This window comes from Diorhabda carinulata, chromosome 1, assembly GCF_026250575.1.
Source record: "Diorhabda carinulata isolate Delta chromosome 1, icDioCari1.1, whole genome shotgun sequence".
Lineage (NCBI taxonomy): Eukaryota > Metazoa > Arthropoda > Insecta > Coleoptera > Chrysomelidae > Diorhabda > Diorhabda carinulata.
The window spans coordinates 40008151-40027150 of record NC_079460.1 but is presented as its reverse complement, the minus strand read 5'-3'; the positions used below and the strand labels follow the sequence as shown (position 1 = coordinate 40027150).

At 32.6% G+C, this 19000-nt stretch overlaps 1 protein-coding gene across 35 annotated transcripts in view; it reads right to left on the bottom strand.

The window, feature by feature from the left end:
* Window positions 1–19000, bottom strand: part of LOC130891028 (basement membrane-specific heparan sulfate proteoglycan core protein-like) — a 251525-nt gene that overhangs the window by 10465 nt on the left and 222060 nt on the right. For 32 of the 35 annotated variants that reach the window (XM_057795615.1, XM_057795511.1, XM_057795537.1 and 29 more), the window contains 28 exons: window positions 16899–17126; window positions 16270–16410; window positions 15947–16195; window positions 15463–15866; window positions 15093–15398; window positions 14705–15031; window positions 14499–14644; window positions 14192–14411; window positions 13830–13970; window positions 13490–13771; window positions 13208–13416; window positions 12924–13152; window positions 12673–12843; window positions 11941–12414; window positions 11619–11854; window positions 11102–11307; window positions 6322–6482; window positions 5619–5793; window positions 5181–5335; window positions 4677–5083; window positions 4333–4595; window positions 4095–4275; window positions 3806–4036; window positions 3519–3700; window positions 2617–2631; window positions 2110–2274; window positions 1671–1856; window positions 102–362 (listed from right to left, as the gene is read on the bottom strand). In XM_057795615.1, the coding sequence (XP_057651598.1) occupies window positions 102–362; window positions 1671–1856; window positions 2110–2274; window positions 2617–2631; window positions 3519–3700; window positions 3806–4036; window positions 4095–4275; window positions 4333–4595; window positions 4677–5083; window positions 5181–5335; window positions 5619–5793; window positions 6322–6482; window positions 11102–11307; window positions 11619–11854; window positions 11941–12414; window positions 12673–12843; window positions 12924–13152; window positions 13208–13416; window positions 13490–13771; window positions 13830–13970; window positions 14192–14411; window positions 14499–14644; window positions 14705–15031; window positions 15093–15398; window positions 15463–15866; window positions 15947–16195; window positions 16270–16410; window positions 16899–17126 (6351 nt within the window). The remainder of the gene's footprint in view (window positions 1–101; window positions 363–1670; window positions 1857–2109; window positions 2275–2616; window positions 2632–3518; window positions 3701–3805; window positions 4037–4094; window positions 4276–4332; window positions 4596–4676; window positions 5084–5180; window positions 5336–5618; window positions 5794–6321; window positions 6483–11101; window positions 11308–11618; window positions 11855–11940; window positions 12415–12672; window positions 12844–12923; window positions 13153–13207; window positions 13417–13489; window positions 13772–13829; window positions 13971–14191; window positions 14412–14498; window positions 14645–14704; window positions 15032–15092; window positions 15399–15462; window positions 15867–15946; window positions 16196–16269; window positions 16411–16898; window positions 17127–19000) is intronic. The other 3 variants (XM_057795518.1, XM_057795554.1, XM_057795651.1) reach the window with 1 other exon arrangement.

Sequence of the window (19000 nt, the reverse complement as noted above, 5' to 3'; positions counted from 1 at the left end):
TAAAAAAGCAGTTTCTACACATTCCTCACTATTAGAATCAAATATTCACATCCTAATACAATAATTTGGTAGCATTATAACTATCAATTTGGAAATATTACCTTCAACGATAACATCAGCTACAGCTTCAGCTTTACCGGCTCTGTTGATGGCCGTGCACAAATATCGACCAGCATCTTGAAGTTGAATATTATTGAAACGTATATAACCATCTCTGGTATAAACTGAGTTAGGCATATCACGACCCATAGGTGACCAAGATATTTCAATGGGTTGATCTCCACTAGCGCTGCAATTTATGTAAGCGTGTTCTCCAGGATGTACCACTTGACGTTGAGGAACCAACGTTATTCTTGGCGGAACTAGAAAAAAATATAAAATTTTTTCAATTGTATTGAATCGAATTATGTACGTTCTCTTTTCGCTGAACCTATAAGTGAAATTTTAAATTTCAACGTCATTAATTTCTTCTGTATTTACATACAGAACATTGATATTTAGTATTGATATTTTAAGAAATATTTTCAGTAGTGTTTGAAGTTTCAAGTAAGCTCAGTTAGGGTATATCAAGCACAAAAACAATTATCTTTAATTGTACACTATGCTGTATTGATAGATGATTAAATTTTTTGTTTTACTTTGAGTGTCGGTTAGCTATAAAAACTCCAATTTTTTTATGTTTATTGTAAATATTTGGCATGAGGAAATAACATTTGGGTGTATTATTGTTATCATTAATAATTTTCAAATAAGGGGCAGGCAATATTAGATTCAGCGAAAAGAAGTCCTTATAAGTTAATATTGACTGCTAGAAGTACTAAATAGTTTGGAATATTTTACTATTACATAGTTCCATTAAAAAATGTATAAGGGCACAATGGCATAGCATAAAATATAGCTATAATTAAATGAATTAATGATGCTGCAGCTTTAATCAAATTTAGAAAATATACGATATTGATACGATGTTGATATTCATATTTAGAGAATACAAACCTACAATGTTCAAAATCTCTCTCAAAGTTTCTGAAAATCGACCGCTGAATGATTAATTAGAAATTTAATAACTGTTTTACTGATGACAATGGAACACAATAATCTTTCATTAAAATACAAATTTATAAAGACGAAATACTTTATGTATACCTGCGTGCAAAACAAATATTCTAACAAAAATTATACGGACGAATAACAGTACCTAAATATGTGCAAATAATGTCTTCAGCGGCTGAAGAAACAAAATAAGAAAATAAATATAGTTAACATATCAAAACACACAACATAGTAAGTATAAACCAGTAAACCAAGATATTGCCCAAGTTGTTTGTTAAAGAAAAAAATATAAAAAGATTTGTTTCTATTTATATATAAATAGGTTTAAAAATAATTTTCTCTGGGCACAAATTCCCTTACAAATTCATATAAAAAGTTTTACATAATTTATTCGTATCATATTTTCAATTTATTTATCAGAATCCAATGTTATGAACAATAACATGAATAGAAATAGAAAAATACTATAAAGTGTACTCTACAACTATCATTCTTTCACTAGTTTTCTAGAAAATTCAAATCAACGTCATCTTCACATTAGTTCGAACTAGAGTGTGTACATTGGTGCACTAGTTTATACTAAAATATTCATACATATATGAATGGAAAATACTTACAGATAACCGTAAGATATGGATTAACGCTGAATATGGCTCGACCGGATGAATCGTAACCGGAGCATCTGTATTCTCCTTGTGCTTCTTGTTCTACATTATCAATGTACAAAACACCATTCCGTTGAATAGATCTACTGGGTAATGGGTTACCATCAGTTCTTGACCACCTTATATCGAGGGAGGAACCTGAAAATATGAAACAACTGAATAGAGCATCAACTTATATGTAAATTATGGTCATGATGGAAGTCAAATTTTTAGATTACAAAATTTCGCAATGTTTGAACGATCAAAACGTTTATTCATATTTTTTATTTCTATGTAAAATATGGTAGAGAAAAATAAAGTTAAATAACCTTGGACAATTCAAAATTGTGATAATTCAATAATTGTCATGAGCAATTTTTTATCATGAAAATATATTTTTAGTATTAGTTACCTTCTGCATTTCCTATTCTGCACTCTAGCTCGGCCCTTCCGCCTAGAGCTACTGTGAATTCTTGATCATGAGTGGGATACGGGGGTCTGTATGTTGTTGTGAAATGAGGTCGTGATGGTTCATTATCTCTCCAATCACCATTACCAGAGGATGTTGCATCTTCACCTAAATATTTCAATCATTACCTCAACTATTCAATAAATATGATTTTTGAATTATGATCATTATCGATATATCGATATTTTATAGATACTGTCATAAACTAAAACTGGTTGACATATCAATTTTGTATTAGAATGTTTCACCACGCCTAAATCTAATTAAGTTATAAGTATTCATCTGGATACAAATACAATTTGTGTTAAAATTTTTTTCGACTATGTTGAGTTATATTTAATAAAGTTTTCTATTTATTTTAGTGTCAGTTCTTTTTACTACTTATAAATATTTTGTTGTTAACATTTTAAAAGTGATGAAAAAATAATTTGGTTAATTTTGATAGCTTACCTGTTGATGGCCGACCTAAAGTCCAATTAGTAGGTGAATGAAACAAAAAGCATTAGATATTATTATTAAAATGTTAAATAACAGAAAAAGAACATTTATACATTCTTACTTATTCATTTCTTTTAAAGCTACTGATTCAACAAAAATTTAATAATAGTTAGTCTAGGAAATGGATAAAACTATAAACAAATAAATGAGAATGTATTATTCTAGTATAACTATACTCTGTTTAACAAATAATTTGAATTTATCTATACTTTATATTTTTTGTGTAGATATTTGATATAATAAACATAATATCATAGAAATAGATCAAATGTTTGGTAATGTTATGATTTTGAATAATTAAAATATGTATATTTTTTTATTTTTAATTTATCAATTTTGTAATGAACAAATTATCGGTTAAACGAAAGAATACATCGATAAATAAAAACCAAAAAGAGTTAAATAATATGTAAAAAAACCAATCAACCTACATTATTTGTTAAATTTTGAGTTTGGTCCGTATTTTCTAAAGTAATGAAAATTAAGTATTATTTCCACAAACCGAATAGTAATTCGCTTAAATGTCACTATAAAATATTCTTCTGTCATTATAACTACTCAATAATGGAAAATAAGAACCAAATATGATTATTTAGTAAAGGATATTCCCTTTAGTAACTATTAATAGTCATGTTCTTATTTAATGAACAAAATTATCCATGTAATATTCTTCTCGTTTTTATCTACATTTTAAATCTAATATTCAATTAAAAAAAAATACTAATTCACTTCTATATCCTGCCAAATTAAATATACAAATTTCCAATATTAATAGGAAATATATTTAAGAAATAAAATTTTGTTCATATTATGTGAGATTCAGTCATTTTCAAGTTCACTAAAGAAATACGTACCGGTAATGTCACCTCTGCTTGGTAAAGCATCCACTACTAACTGAACACGTCTTGAAGCAAGTCCAGCACTACTTTCAGCTTTGCATAAGTACACACCCTCATCTTCTTTAGTGAGACGAGTAAATTCTTGATAAGCTTTATTTGTTAATGCTTGAGGTTGTATCCCGTATGAACGACTAGAACTAACAATTATACATCAGTGTTAAGAGTAAATGGAGAAAAATACTTTTGAAAATCTATTAAAACCAATATATTCAATCTGTGTGAAGGAGTGAAACAATAATTACCTATATTCGTCTTGTTTAATCCACGAAACCGCAGGTAATGGCAATCCAGTACCTTCGCATTCAAGACGTAATTGGTCTCCTATACCCCTGGTAATCACCTCTTGTCGTGGAGTAACTATAACATCCGGAGGTATGTGAACGATAATTTGAGCTGTAGCAGTCGATGAACCTGCTTCGTTATTAGCAGTACATATGTATTCACCTTGTTCTGATAGAGTAATTTGTGTGAATCTGAAAATAAAAACATTACACTGTAAGTAAACGTGCGAAAAAGATATCGACTGTTTACCTCAAAGCACCTCCGGCCATTTCTTCAACATTTGAACTCAGTGGTAAATTATTCTCTCTACTCCAGAATACTTCCGGCGTTGGAATTCCAGCTACAGCTCTACATTGTAAAACTGCACTATTTCCAGCAATCACGGTCTGACTAATACTTGGGTAAATTTCAAGTCGAGGAGCTTCCAAACCTAAAGATTTGTAAGATAATGTCAGGCCTCATTACATTAGGTTATTAACGAACTTACGTATAACTTCTACTACGACAGTTGCTTGAGCAAGTCCGTTGACATTGGTAGATACACAAACATACACTCCACGATCTTCTACTTCGGCATTAGTGATGCGGAGAGTGGATCCATATTGTTTTGCGTTACGACCGAGTTCCCCTCCAAGTCTTGTCCATTGTACAGATGGTGGTGGTACGCCTGTAGCGTTACACTGTATCTCAGAAGATGCACCCTGGTTTAACGTAATCTTATCAACGGAAACTGCAGCAGTGGGGAAACGACTGCAATTATACAATAATTATAATTAATACAGCTTCTGTAGCAAATTTCCGTAAAATTCCATAGTATTTGATTCAACTTACCCCTCTTGGCTCCCGGTAATTGTAACTGTAGCCCTGTTAAAACCTCTGGTGCCTGTTGTTGCTGTAACGGTACAAATGTAAACGCCAGAGTCTTCTGGTGCAGCATTACGAATAATCAAATTCCCTCTCTCCTCGACGGAATTATAAGGAAGATCACCTCCTTGTTTGCTCCACTTTATGATTTGTCCGAAAGGTGTGCCTGAGCATCTCAGCATAACCGTATCTCCAGGGGCTCCTGAGAAAGATGAAGGAGATATGTCTACTTGGACTATACGATCTTGAACTTCGTGAACAGTTACAGTAAATCTAGCGTAGTCAGTGCCTACACGATTCGAAGCTATGCAGTTGTAGTCTCCAGAATCTGATAAACGGGATTGGTAAATGCGGAATACACCGTTTTCGAAACGCTGAAAATGTGGAAAATATGTAGTCATAGTAATATTTGTACATTGCTAAATTAACAATAAAACTTAGAAATAAATAGATAAATATAAAAATATGTACCTGTCCTGGGCTTAGTTGTTGACCATCTGCTCTAACGATACTAACGTCGGGAGTGGGCACTCCAGTTCCGACACACTGGATTTCTACAGGAAGTCCTTCATTCACATCTACGTAAGGTTGTGATATTGCCACTCTTGGTTTTTGTTCTCGTGGAACTACAATTTAAAAATTAAAACTCAGTCTTTATTGAAAACGGAATGTTCAGATAAGGTGTCTATTCAGTACTGAAGCAATCAGTGAAATCGGAAGAATGATGAAAACAAATCTAAAAATAACTATAAAAAGTTTACCTCCATATTTGAAAGCGTTCCTGAGGGAAGCTTGCAATGCACAAATAAAATGGTTTACATAGAGTGACTAATATATGTACGTTATTGATAATTGTAACATAACACATTTATACTTATCTTAAACTTATATAAAAACTAGATGGCTCACCTCCCACATTCAAATCCACACTTGATGTAACTATGGTATATCCATCACTTGCTTCACATACATATCTTCCAGAATCTGATGCTTTTAGATCGGTGATTACTAAAATACCGTTTCCTTCGTCAATAGCTCGAGATGGTAAGTCTCCATCAGCTTTTCTCCAATTTATTCGAACAGGCTGAAAAAATATATTGAGAGATTGAATTAATTTCATCATATAAAGTTAATAATTGTATAATTACATTTAAACAATGAATGTAAGGCAGATACATTAAGTATTTTCATAAAAATATTTTGAAGAGTTCCAAAAATCATATTAAAGAAGATAAATCCTTAAGGCTGCATGAAATCATTCTTAATAATAATACCTAGGAGATCCCAGTCCAGAATCATTCGAATAACAGTTGATCGAACCGCCTAGAGCTAGAAGAAATGAACTAGCAGATGTGGCAATTAAGTTCCGGATAATTTTGCAATAAAAAACAAGCAATTTGAGTTTCACACAGGCTTTTGTAATTGACCTTCATAATTGTCTCCATTTAACCAATGCAACGAGCTCAACATTGTTCCAGGCAGGGATATATCCCGTTATAAACGAATTGTGAAGAAACAAAAGGAAAACTTCGAATAAGATTAAGGAAAGAGCGTTAAATTTGAAAGGAAACAGAAGGAAAGTAATGAAGACAAAGAAAAAAGTCACACTTACTCTTGCTGATAAAAGAGATCTAGCTGAGCAATTGTATCTGACAGTGCTACCAATTTCATAGATTCCAATGTTGGTATCTTCAATGGTAACGTCTATTGTTACTCTATTAGACATAGTTGTTGTTGGTACGTCTGGATATTCCGTTGTAGTCACAAATCCAACTGCAAAAAATGCGTATCAGTATAAGTCATAATAACTAAGTAAGATTTAACTTCATATTGAGTGAGGTGTTTTTAATATTTGAAGTAACGCTATTTTTATTTAAGATTATTCAATAAATATTTTTCCATTTCACGTAATAGTAATATATATATATATATATATATATATATATATATATATATATATATATATATATATATCTTTGGAATTTATGATTACTTGTAAAATAAAATAGCAGAAACTTCATGTGGGAAGAATTAACAAAAACACCTTTGCATACCTTTAACCTTTTTAGAACACAAAGTTAGTTATTGGTAATTGCTTGTGAAAATAATATTTCTTGATAGGCAATCAGTGAATAAAACTTTTTCTGATGAGAAAAATTTAGATTTGAAGCCCATTGATGGCTTACCAAATAAGTAACCACTTCTAGGTGTAACTGTATATAAGAAATCGTAAAAAAATAAATATCTAGTAAATTAGGAAAAGTTTGATTATTTTCTGAGCTAAAAATAAATACATTTTGCACTATACGAGTTTGTTATAAGTTTGCTAAATTATATTTTTAAAGAAAATAGGATTGTGCCCACTCTTATTCTCAAGACCTCATTTTAACAAATAAATTTATTCAAGACCGATTTCAGTGGCATTATTAATGAAAATAGTTTTTTATTATTCATGCCGGTATCCAGAAATCTTATTTTTATCAAGCATTATCTTTACATAAAAATGATGCTTACGTATTCGGATGGTTGTTAGAAAGCACACGGAAACAAAAGACTAATAATATTATCAAACTGGTTATATACTTACTACCTCTACCTAGAAGTTCTAAATAGATTCTAGAGTTCTCAAAGACATTCATGTCAAAAAATTGTTAAAAAACCATAATTTTAAGTTTCATACCAACCTTTAACAATTTTTTAACCTTCGAATAAAATTATATCTACTCTGATACACAATGAAAACAAGGATACATTGTATACTCAATTATTGTTATGTATTCTACATAGAATACACCAAATCGTTAAAAAAATAAAATATTTGAACAGCGAATTCTAGTAAAAATCACTCTGGAAAATTTATACTATTCAGTTTTTGCGCAATAGGGGGAATAAAAAATGAGTTTTTACATAATCATCATAAGCTCTCAGGATTAACACGAATCCCGATCATGGAATGATTGTAAGAAAACCAATTTACAACATAGTTGAAAAGATAAAAAAATTTGGAAAGCACGTGAAAATCACTTTTCACTAAAGCATACTTATACTTGAATCTCTATCAGAATATTGGTTTTTTAATATAACAGATGAAAGATTCTAGATGTTCAAATTTCGAACGACTGGAAATAACCTAAAACAATCAAACTAGATAAAAATTAAAAACCAGCAGAACACAAAACGAGAATTTTCTTTTATTATGTAATAATTATTAACGAATAAATATGTATTAATAAGAGCGATTAAAAAGTTTCATTTTGATGCACGTGTTCGTTACAATTTTTTTCGTCGACCGTACGTCTGTGATAGAAGAAGCGGCAGTACTGATAGAAGTACTTTGACAAGTTTTTGAGGTATTTTTCCTTGAGATTTAGCCATCTTATGTTTAAACTGCAAAGATATTATATAACCTTCTGTTATTACAGTAGATTTTCAACAATCATATATTTTAATAGATCATAATTTCTGATCCATTACCATACAGCATCATGGTAGAAGAAATTTTTGTTATAAGTTTTTATTAGAAGCATCAGCAATGAATTTCTGTACTTATTCTTTTTCAAGTGCTTCCAATGTCTCTTATAGATTTTTATTTTATTCTTTCCTTTTTTTGTATAAACATAATCATTACATTTATTCATATCAATATTCGACTTGAGAGAAACAGCACAGATTCAGAATATCACATATCGTATGTTTTCGTGACTTTTTTCAGGTAGTAAACTTTTTTGCAGTTTCCGTCACTTCTAGAGAACTTCAACTCTACGTCAATATCCATCTTTCGAATTCTAAATTTCAAGGAATAGTAAAATAAATAATGACAGATTAAGAGTATTAACATATCTATTCGATAAAATGTTTTAGCAAATTAATATATGTATGTTTGGTTGCCTATACCATAGATTACTGCCACTATAATGCATAAACAAAATATTGCGTTACCATAGCAACGAATAATAACTTATTAGAAATGTCAGTGTAAAGTTTGACGTCAAAAAAGTAGACCAGAGTTACGCAATAAATTAAAAGAAAAAATATGTCCACCGAAATTGTGAAAATCGAAAAATCATTGGAGTAACGAGCCATCATCAAGTACCTGTATTTAAAAGGGTTAAGAAGTAAGCAGATTCACGAAGATATGCTTGATACCCTTGGTGATCAATGTCCTTCGTATGAGACCGTGAGAAATCGGACTGCAAGTTTCAAAAGAGGTGAATTTTCCATTGAAGATGACGACCGATCGGGAAGGCAAGTTTCTGTGTTAGTCTCCGAAAATATCGATGCAATTCATGACATGATTTTATCAGACCATCGCATTGGACTAAAACGGATATCTGAAGCACTGAATATTTCATACGAACACGTTCATCATATAGTTCACGTCAATTTGGACAAAATTGCTGCAAAATGGAACCCAAATGTTTGAATGTTGACCAAAAGCGTGCAAGGGTAGAAGCATCGCGTTCGATCTGTGCTCGATTTGAAAACGATGTAGACTTCTTAAACCGAATTGTTACTATGAATGAGACTCGGGTACATTCCTACGATCTAGAAGCAAAGCAACAATCGATGGAATGGTGACACTCTGGTTCTCCAAGACCTACGAAGTTTCGTGTTCAAAATTCTGTAGGAAAAGTTCTTCTTCAGTTTTTTAGGATTGTCATAGAGTAATCATGATTGATTTTTTGAATAAAGGCAGAACAATGACTGGAGATTACTATTAGACATTACTGACCACTCTACGGCAAAAAATTAAAGAGAAAAAACGCGGAAAGTTATCCAAAGGTGTTTTGTTTTTGTAGGACAACGCCCCTGCAAACAAATCTCATGTTTCCATGCAAAAAATTCGTGATTTAGGGTTTTAATTACTAGAACACTGCCCTTATTCACCAGATTTGGCTCTGTCCGACTATCATCTTTGCTCAACTGAAAAAAAGTTTGAAATGTCGTAAATTTTCTTCCAACGAGGAGGTAATAAAAGCTGTGGAGGTCTAGTTTGTAGAGCAAGAAGAAACATTTTTTTTTGGAAGGGTCTAGAGACGTTGCAGGTTCGCTGTAATAAATGTATCCAATTGAGAGGAGAATATGTTGAGTAATAAAATATTTTGACATTGAAATTTTGTAAGGTCATTTCGCTATTTTTCCGATACACGTAAAACACAATACAAAATGTGAACTTATAACAAAATATATGAGTATACAATGCTGAGTAAACACGAAAACCGCTTGACTTCGTATTTACTTTACGCCTTTAAAAAACAGTAAGCATTTTTCGCAATTGTGATTATCTTCAAACCTGATGGAGAAACATAGACGTTTATACTGCCAATCTCCGTTCGTTGCGCATTCCTAACAACGCATCTTATAATTTCCTTGTTAAAACTCACGATATTCGTGAAATTTGCCTCAGCACCTCCTGAGTACCTTCGGATTTCGATATCGTAAACGTTTAAACCTTCAATCGTTATATAGAGATCCGGAGCAGATGGTTTTCGAAATTTACAAGAAAAATTTACTTGTTTGCCGATTGGAGCCACTACTTCAGAGGGTGATATTTCCATTTCGATACCAGTCGTTGTGATATTTACTGTTTCGAGAAATAATATTATACAAAGTGTCTCATGAAGTTTTGCAACGTTTACTGTAAGTAGGAGATACTTTAAGTGGGGGAGATCGAGATATTATTGTGAGGACGGCTATTGAAATATACAAAGTTTCTATTCTCTATAAAGCACCATAATATATTCTCATATTGAACCAAATTTAATTGAAAATGTTACTTATTTGTCTCCTAGTTACAGTTAACTTAAATATGGAGTTTTTGAACTACCTGTATCATTGCGAATTATGACGAATAGTGATTATTGTTGATTGTTGGTATGGATTGTGAATATTTACCTTGTTTCGTTTATTGAGGATGTGGCGGCTTGTTTCATGTGAGAACATGTTGTCGAAATGTAAATTATTGTATATAACATGCATAACACTACATAAGGATATCTGAAAGTAGTCACATCTTTTTCTTTAATTGACTCCACTCTTTATTACTCCACAAATCATTTTAGACAGACAATAAAATGTGAGGAAATACTAAAGATGTGAACATTTCAGATCCCAACATTAACATATTTCAAAGTCGAGTGGAACTGTTTCTGTAATGTTCGTCCCATCAAGATGATGATGTATTTTCTAAATGTGAAGTAGGACAAAATAGAATCCGTTCCACTCTCTTCTGAAACTGATGCCATCAATACACATACTCATTTTCATACCTACCATGAATAATGATTACTTATAGAAAAACAAATCAAATGGATTCTAGTTATTCTTCAGAGGACATCAGAGAATAAACATGCAAAATGAATAATGCCACAAATCTTTCAGTAAAAACTTACCCTCAAATTCGCAATTTCTGCCTGTATATTCCGGTTTGCATTGGCAAATCACCCGGTAATCAGGTCCCAATTCACAACTTTCTTCGTTATTGTTACAAGGGCATTTTGTACAAGATCCTAATGGACGTGATTCGTCGAAAGTTCTATCTTTATAGTACCCAGCATCGCACGACTCGCAGGATGTACCTTCGTAGCCTTGAGGACACCTATTAAATGAAATGATTCAAAAATATTTTTTTGAATAATGCAGCAAACAGTCAATATTACAAATTAGAGTAGCTGTGGATGATGGTTAACAAATAAAAAATGGCATATATTGAACTTTGAGAATAAGGAAAAAAATTCCGTAAACGTTTGAATGTTGAATGAATTTGAATGCTATTTAATTTTGAAACGGAACTCGACGAATGTCATTCATATAAAGTTGTTCAACAAAAAAAGTTCAATCCTATTTTTATCATTTTTATTTCAAATCTATAGTTTACATTATTATATAGATTATCAGTTTTCAACTCACCTACACACTTCGACGCTGCTGGCTCTAGCGTTACCGGTGTTTTGTTCCACGGCAGTATCCAAAGTAATATCACTCAAATATGCTGTACCAGTATCACTGGATTGAGTTGCTCGAATCAGAATGGCATCAATTTTAGCAAGAGTCGTAAGAATGTCTTCACGAGAAGCTGGTCTAGAGCCTTGATTACGATCTAAACGGAACCAATTGGCTGTTGGATGCAATTTAACTGAAACTGGCTACTAACACAATATCTTTAGATTACATCCTTACAAATGTTGAAAATAATATGCGTAAAGTAATGATTACGTATAATTATACTCACGTTAACGATGTCTTGACGTTGTTCAGTAGGATGAGACCAGAATATTGTGATTCCATTACCGATAATGATAACGTCCTTGTCAGGAATGTATTTGGCTTGTGGTCTCTGAGTATATCTCTGAGAATATTCCAAATTTCCACCATACGATTTAATTTGATTTCCAGTAAATGTTGCAGGCAACGACCAATACATTGTTTCTCTATTACTAGGCAAAAATCCGTGGCTGATTTCGTTCATATATTCGTTAATGTCGAAGTTTTCAGTTATTCTATGACGTAAGAATTGATCAGTGATAGTGAAACCGTGATTTCCTGCTGTGATTTGGTAAGGGATTTGTTCACGGTACAAATTACTTTCGATACATTCTGAGGATATGCCAGAACAGAAACAGAATTCGCAACCATCGATGGAGCTGGCGTTAAGACCGAAAGAACCGATTCGGCATCGGTCACAGTTGTTACCTTCTACATTTACCTAAAAGGGTGTCAGTTCAAATAAAATATTTTCTAAACCATTTTGAAGTATAACTGAGTCATAATAAAGGTAGTTAGTTAAAAATTCTCATAGATATAAGGCCATGAAATTATATTATTTACTGAAAAATATTAGATCTTAATTGTTGGAATCAAGCAAATCGTTTATAAATTATAAATTTTTGCATAATTCCATCTGAAAAACTTTTATTTTCTCAACAATGATTGGTAATCGGTAATAATAAGATTATCAACTTACTTTGCAAGAACACCTGCCATCTCTGCATTCGGACGAGAGGGATCCCCGTGGATCACAGTAACACGGTGGAGGCGTTCCTCTGTACCTACAGGGTACTCCATTACTTGGATCTCCAGTGTATCCAGGCAAGCACTCATCACAGTAGTCTCCCGTGGTACCATCTTTACAATTCTAAAAAAATATTAAAGGTCAATAATATCTTTTCATGTACAATTCAAGTAATATTGGAATTGTAGATTAATTCGACTTACTAAACAAATTCCGGTATCAGGATCACATTCATTAGAATATCCGTTACAATCACAAGCTTCACATAGCCCGAGATAAAGTCCACTTGGTGTTCTGGTATAACCTACATCACAATTTTCACAAGATAAACCTGTGTATCCTTCACGACAATGACATTGTTCAACTTCGACAGCTCTTTGATTAGAACCTGTATTTTGTTCGGTGGCAATATCCAACGATACAGAAATCAACCTGTAATTTTTTTTTTAGTAAAATTTCTTTTATCAAATGAGGTGAGTATACTTACGATGATTCTTGTGTATTAGTAAAGTATGTAGCTTTGATATAAATGGCTTCAAGATCAGCTAATACCATCAGAAGGTGTGCTCTATCAGCGATTTGACCATCGATACGTTGCCAGTACTGCTCTAAAATTGGAACTGCAAAAGTTTGCGCGCCGTTGGGGTTTTGTTGAGTTTGGTTGCGATTGTAATACAATAGATTGATTTTGTTTTTCTGTAATTAATAAATATTAGTATTTCCAATTTTGACTTAAATCACAAAATATATTTATTCAGTAGGTACTTACGCTGACAAGCTCCACATCTGCCGCATTATTTCTAGAACTTTGACCACCTGGTATTGATTTGTGACGTAGAGAGTATCTTAAATAACCGCCGTAGGATGTCAGTTTATTTCCTTGATAACGTGAAGGTAGTGACCAATAATAAACATCCGAAGTTCTAAAACCACTATACGATATTTGTCGATCTCGTGAATCTAATATTATGCCTTCTGTTATTGGAGTTTCTCTATTAAAGTTATCGACTAGTGCGAAATTTTGTCGGGATGAGACGAAAATTGTTGAAACCTAAAACATAAACATGAACATATCGCTCTTCCATTTACTATAGAGTTTCAGCTCTCACTTGTGATCTATACCAATTAGAGCTGGAACATTGGGAAGTTATACCCATACAGAAGCAGGAGACGCAACCAAATTGATTTGAGCTACTCAGATGGAATGATTTTGCCTTACATTGGTTACAAGTGGGACCATCAACCAAATTCTAGAAGTAATTAAAATTTTTATATTGGTATTGCATATGGTATTATAACGTGTTTTTTATTGATATCACTTACCAAGTTATTTTCAAATGTATAGCAAAAAAAGAGAAAATTTAATTACGTTTTGTACTATAAAAAACGCTCATAGTGTTATTGTCTGAGAAAAAGTGTATTACAAGATGTTATTAGCAGGAAGAATACTTTATAAAAAAATACGAAATACCTTGCAACGACAACGTCCATATTGGTCGGGTCTGGAATCGAGAGAACCGGCAACGTCACAGTAAGGTGCTGGTGATGGTATGGGTTTACAATAATCACCAGAGACCAACGGGTTGCCTTGGTAGCCAGGTGCGCATTTTTCGCATCTATTACCTACATACTCAGGTGGACAATTACATATTACTTCACCGTTAGGAGCGAGTTGGCAGGATCGTCCAAACCTTAAAGAACCACTCATAATCAGTATTATTCATATATTAGTTTCATTCTCTATTATTGTAAAAATATTTATTTTCAATCATACTTACTGGTTTCCTGGAGTAGTATGAGGACAAGGGCATATTTGACATTCTCTTCCATCATTATACATTCCTGGTGGGCATTTCACAGGTTCTTTGGTACATAGTCCTAACCAAGGTCCGTTACTTTGTCTTATATAACCAGCAGAACATTTCTGAAATATATGAAAAAACATAATTCTGATTTAAAATCATTTATTGATTAACACGTTTACTTCACAAGAGGTTCCAGAGTATCCAACGGGACAACTGCATTCTTCAACATAATTAGCTGGTCCTAATCCAACATTGGACAAACCGGCCGAATCCATTTCGACATTATTTAAGGTAGTATTCAAAGTTCCTTCATTATATTGGAGTTTGATGAGAATGTTTTCAACGTTTTCAAGAGCCATCATGATTTCTTCCCTAGTTGCGATCTTTTCACGGGAATTGGGTGACCTTTCGACCCATTCACCTTCGAAGAAGCGTACTCGCATCCGTTCATCAGAATTTGGAGCAGGAGAATGAGTAGATACGTGAAGTAAAGTGTATCCATTACCCTATAAAAAAAAAGACATTATTATTTATAATAAAATACCCTGACTAAGCCATAATAATTACTGTAATTATAACATTAGGTCCTTGTAGTGGTGTTCCTCTATTAGAGTGTCTGATCCAATAGGTGAGATATCCTCCATAGCTCTTGAGTTGATTACCACGATAATTTTCTGGCATGGCAAAATATGGAATAACGTTTAACTGGTTCAACTGGGAGCCTTCAGGTACTGTGGCTAGCACACCTTGAGGTCCATAAGGAGATAATTGTGGTTCTCCTGCAGTATATATAGGTTCGTCTCTTATATCCACGGATCCTGAAGGATCTACTCGTGCTCCAACGTATTTGAGAGCATCAAAGGGAGGCTGGAACTGGAAAAAATTCATTACATGTAATAGATGGAGTGAACCACTAATTATAGACGGAAATTCTTACTTGGAATGTGAATAGATCAGCGGATCTACAGATGCTAGTATGACCAAAACAGAAGCATGAAATGCATTCTCCTTCACTTCTAGCTTGCGCATTGAAGTATCCTTGCCTGCAGGGATTATCTTGTTTGACAACCAAAATAGTATCAGGTACAGCCAAAATGGCGCCTTTAATATTAAGTCCTTCACAAGTATAAGCTCCTTGATCTTCAATCTGAATATTTTCACAAATCAAGGTACCAACACCGTTACTGCTTGTCATTCTACATTTCGAGGGAACGTGTTTCCAATTACGACGCCACACTATTTCTGGAGTAGGAATGCCTATGGCAGTGCAAGATATTTGGAATATATCACCTACGTTTAGGTTAACCATTGGAGGAGGTGGTTTTGATATTACTGGTTTACCTGAAAAGGAATGGAAAATATGTGATTGTGAAGTATGATGAGGAGTTAGTTTGGTCCAGTTTCTAATTATTAACACTTACCACAACCAACTTCATCGCTACCATCTACACAATCACTTTGACCATCGCAGTGATAGGTTTTTGGAATGCATTGATTATTGGAATGGCAAGAGAATTGATGGTATTGGCATACTGAGCCAGGTGGGTTGGTACCACAGTTTTCTTCGTCGGTATTGTCACCACAATCGTCATCTGAATCACAAGTCCAAGCTTTGTAGATGCATTTTCCGTTTCTACATTTGAATTCATTCGGTTCACACCCTTCTGGTCCTGCAAAATAATGTTTAAATATAATAAAACAACTTATCATTACTTTTTATTAATTTGTAGATATTTCTACTCACTATATCCATCTTCGTCAGAACCATCGGTACAGTCAAATCGGCCATCGCGAATTTTCGATTTTGGAATACAATCGCCGTTAGAGCAAGTAGCTTCAAGTGTTGAACTACATCCTGAAGGTGGAAGTGTTGGTCGCGGAGGTCCTGAAATTTAATAATAGTATTTTAATTCCACATCAATGCACTGTTTCGATTTGTTTAACTTATTCAAAGTGTTAGGATATCTGTTTTATTATAAATTCGAAAGTACTTGTTTCTAAACACTAAATATGATAAAACGAAAATATAGATGGTTAAATTTGACCAACAAATCAGTTTGTCACATACACGAATTGGAAAAATAATAACCAGTTTAGTTGTATAAAAGCACTTACCATAAAAGAGTAATTATTCATAAGCATGAAAACAAAGTAATGTCAATATTAAATATTTTAAGAGATTTACTCTAAATTATACCTGGTCCTTTATAATTAAAGTGAAGTGGAGGTAAAATACCAAATTTGGAATTTGATGGAGAAAAGTCCATTCCATATCGTGCTGCATTGCGAAAATCGACAAATTTAACAAGTAAAAAATAAACTTTTCAACTAATTTACTACGAGGTAAGCTTAGAAAAAAATGTTTATACTTACTTCGAAGTACAGTGAGAGGTACAGCAACTCTTGTTCTTGAAATGTCAGCTGGGAATCCAACGGCAACGCAAAGATATGTTCCCGCATGTTCTAATTGTATATTGGGAATAGTAAGACGACCGTTAATATCTGTTGAACCCGGTGGTAATGGAGCTCCGTTAGCTCTAGTCCATTGAACTTTAGCTCGAAGAGGACCTTCGTCTCTGCACGTTAATACAACTTCTTGCCCTATATAACCGAAAAGTCCAAAAATATTTACAACACCGTAATTAGATAAAGATAATTTGAGAGCGTTCCCGAACCTCGATTTTAAGCATGCAAAAGATTCTTAGGTTAAAACACAAAGTCAAAAATTCGGAGTAATGATTCCTACTAATACTAATTATAAAATCCATAAACACGGGGAATTTTGCGACTAATCAGAAACAGTAATTTTATTTTAATATGATACAGGGTAGTAATTGTTTTGCGTTTTAACCTCAAAGTATCTAAATTAGTATTATATTACATATAAGATTTTTTAAATACTATATACAATAGTGTTGATAGTTTCAAAGAAATAGCTATTATGACCTTTTTCCAAATTAACATTGAATACAGAATATATTTGATTATTTAATTTTACTTGACAGCTATTCATCAGTTATTTTTCTGTGTGAATTATCTAAAGTCAAGATCTAGAACCTTCTCATTTCTTCTCTTAGTAAGTTCCTTTCAATGGAACCGACCGATATAACAATAAATATTTGTGTCAATTTTTGTTTGGCAATGAAAAGTTGCAGTAATTAAAATCGACCTGAAATATGGCAAACTGAGCATAAAAATTTGCTTCTGGGTAAATGAACCGATGCAAAACAGGAACATTTATAGTGAAAGTTTATGGTGAAATAAAAGAAATATTTCGCTTCTTACAAATATCGTTTACATATATACATTTTGACATGGTTTAGTGCTCAAATTTGACAAGGAAACTTGCAGCATTAGCTTTGACACAAATTAATCACAGCTACAGATTCCATTTAACCCAGTGTTGATAATTTCATAGAAGTAACAGACACGCTCGTATTATGAAGTTTATGTATACAATATTTTACTATATTGATACTATTGATACTGTTCTGTTATCTTGCATAAAATTTTCATCGGTGGTTAAGTATTAGTGGAATTAAGGAAAAAAGATGATTTTGTACACTTTCGTTATATATAAAAGCCTTTGTTTGGTTAAGTGTGACATTAATAACCACTTTAAGCAGGCGACATGATATTTTAACTGGATGATTTCAGAAGTACATGACCTAACCGATATAGAATTTATAGTGATAACCAATGTCGCTTCAATACTTTCACAGCGACTGGTATTTTTTATATGAAACGTCACTCTATTTGATAGCTTCGATACGTTAGGGTTTAAATCACTTTTATAGCTCCGATGTGTTACAATAAAATAATCCGCGCATCTTCATGTCAGATTTCTTATGTCTTATTTTCGAATAAAAGACAAATATCTTCCTGTGAATTCGTTTCATTTCACCTTTCAAATAAAACTTTCCGTACTAAATTGAGAATTTTTAACGCTAAAACTTCTCCTGTAACGTTTTCAAACAACTACGTAACTAACAACTTGTTACACGACACTTTATTCCGATGTGTATGAAGATTTGGTTAAAATATTTTTTTCTACTTTCGAATTATGTAGTTGATATTGACTACGTAAAACGGTCAATTTTACAGCAGTTATAAAAGATGGAGTGAGAATAATTATTGAATGTTGTTTATTTTTATTTTTCAGCATGTAGAAATTAATGAAATGCCCGATAAAAAGTGATAATCTGTAGACTGTAGTTTTGTATGGTAATCAGATAGGTTAAAACTAGGGATATTTAATTTTTATCGAGCTCCAAAATTCTTACTACACAAAATGAGAAAAAAACAATAGAAAATAAGAATGACGACCAACAATTGTAAATTTCTTTTGTGAAAAATATGCTTGTAGCACTTCTAAACTTTATAATAAAAATCTGCTGGTAGCTGGAGTTAATAAATTTGTATGAGCATTAATTTGACTGGAAAAGACGCTGCATATTATTTCATTGGAAGAGTGT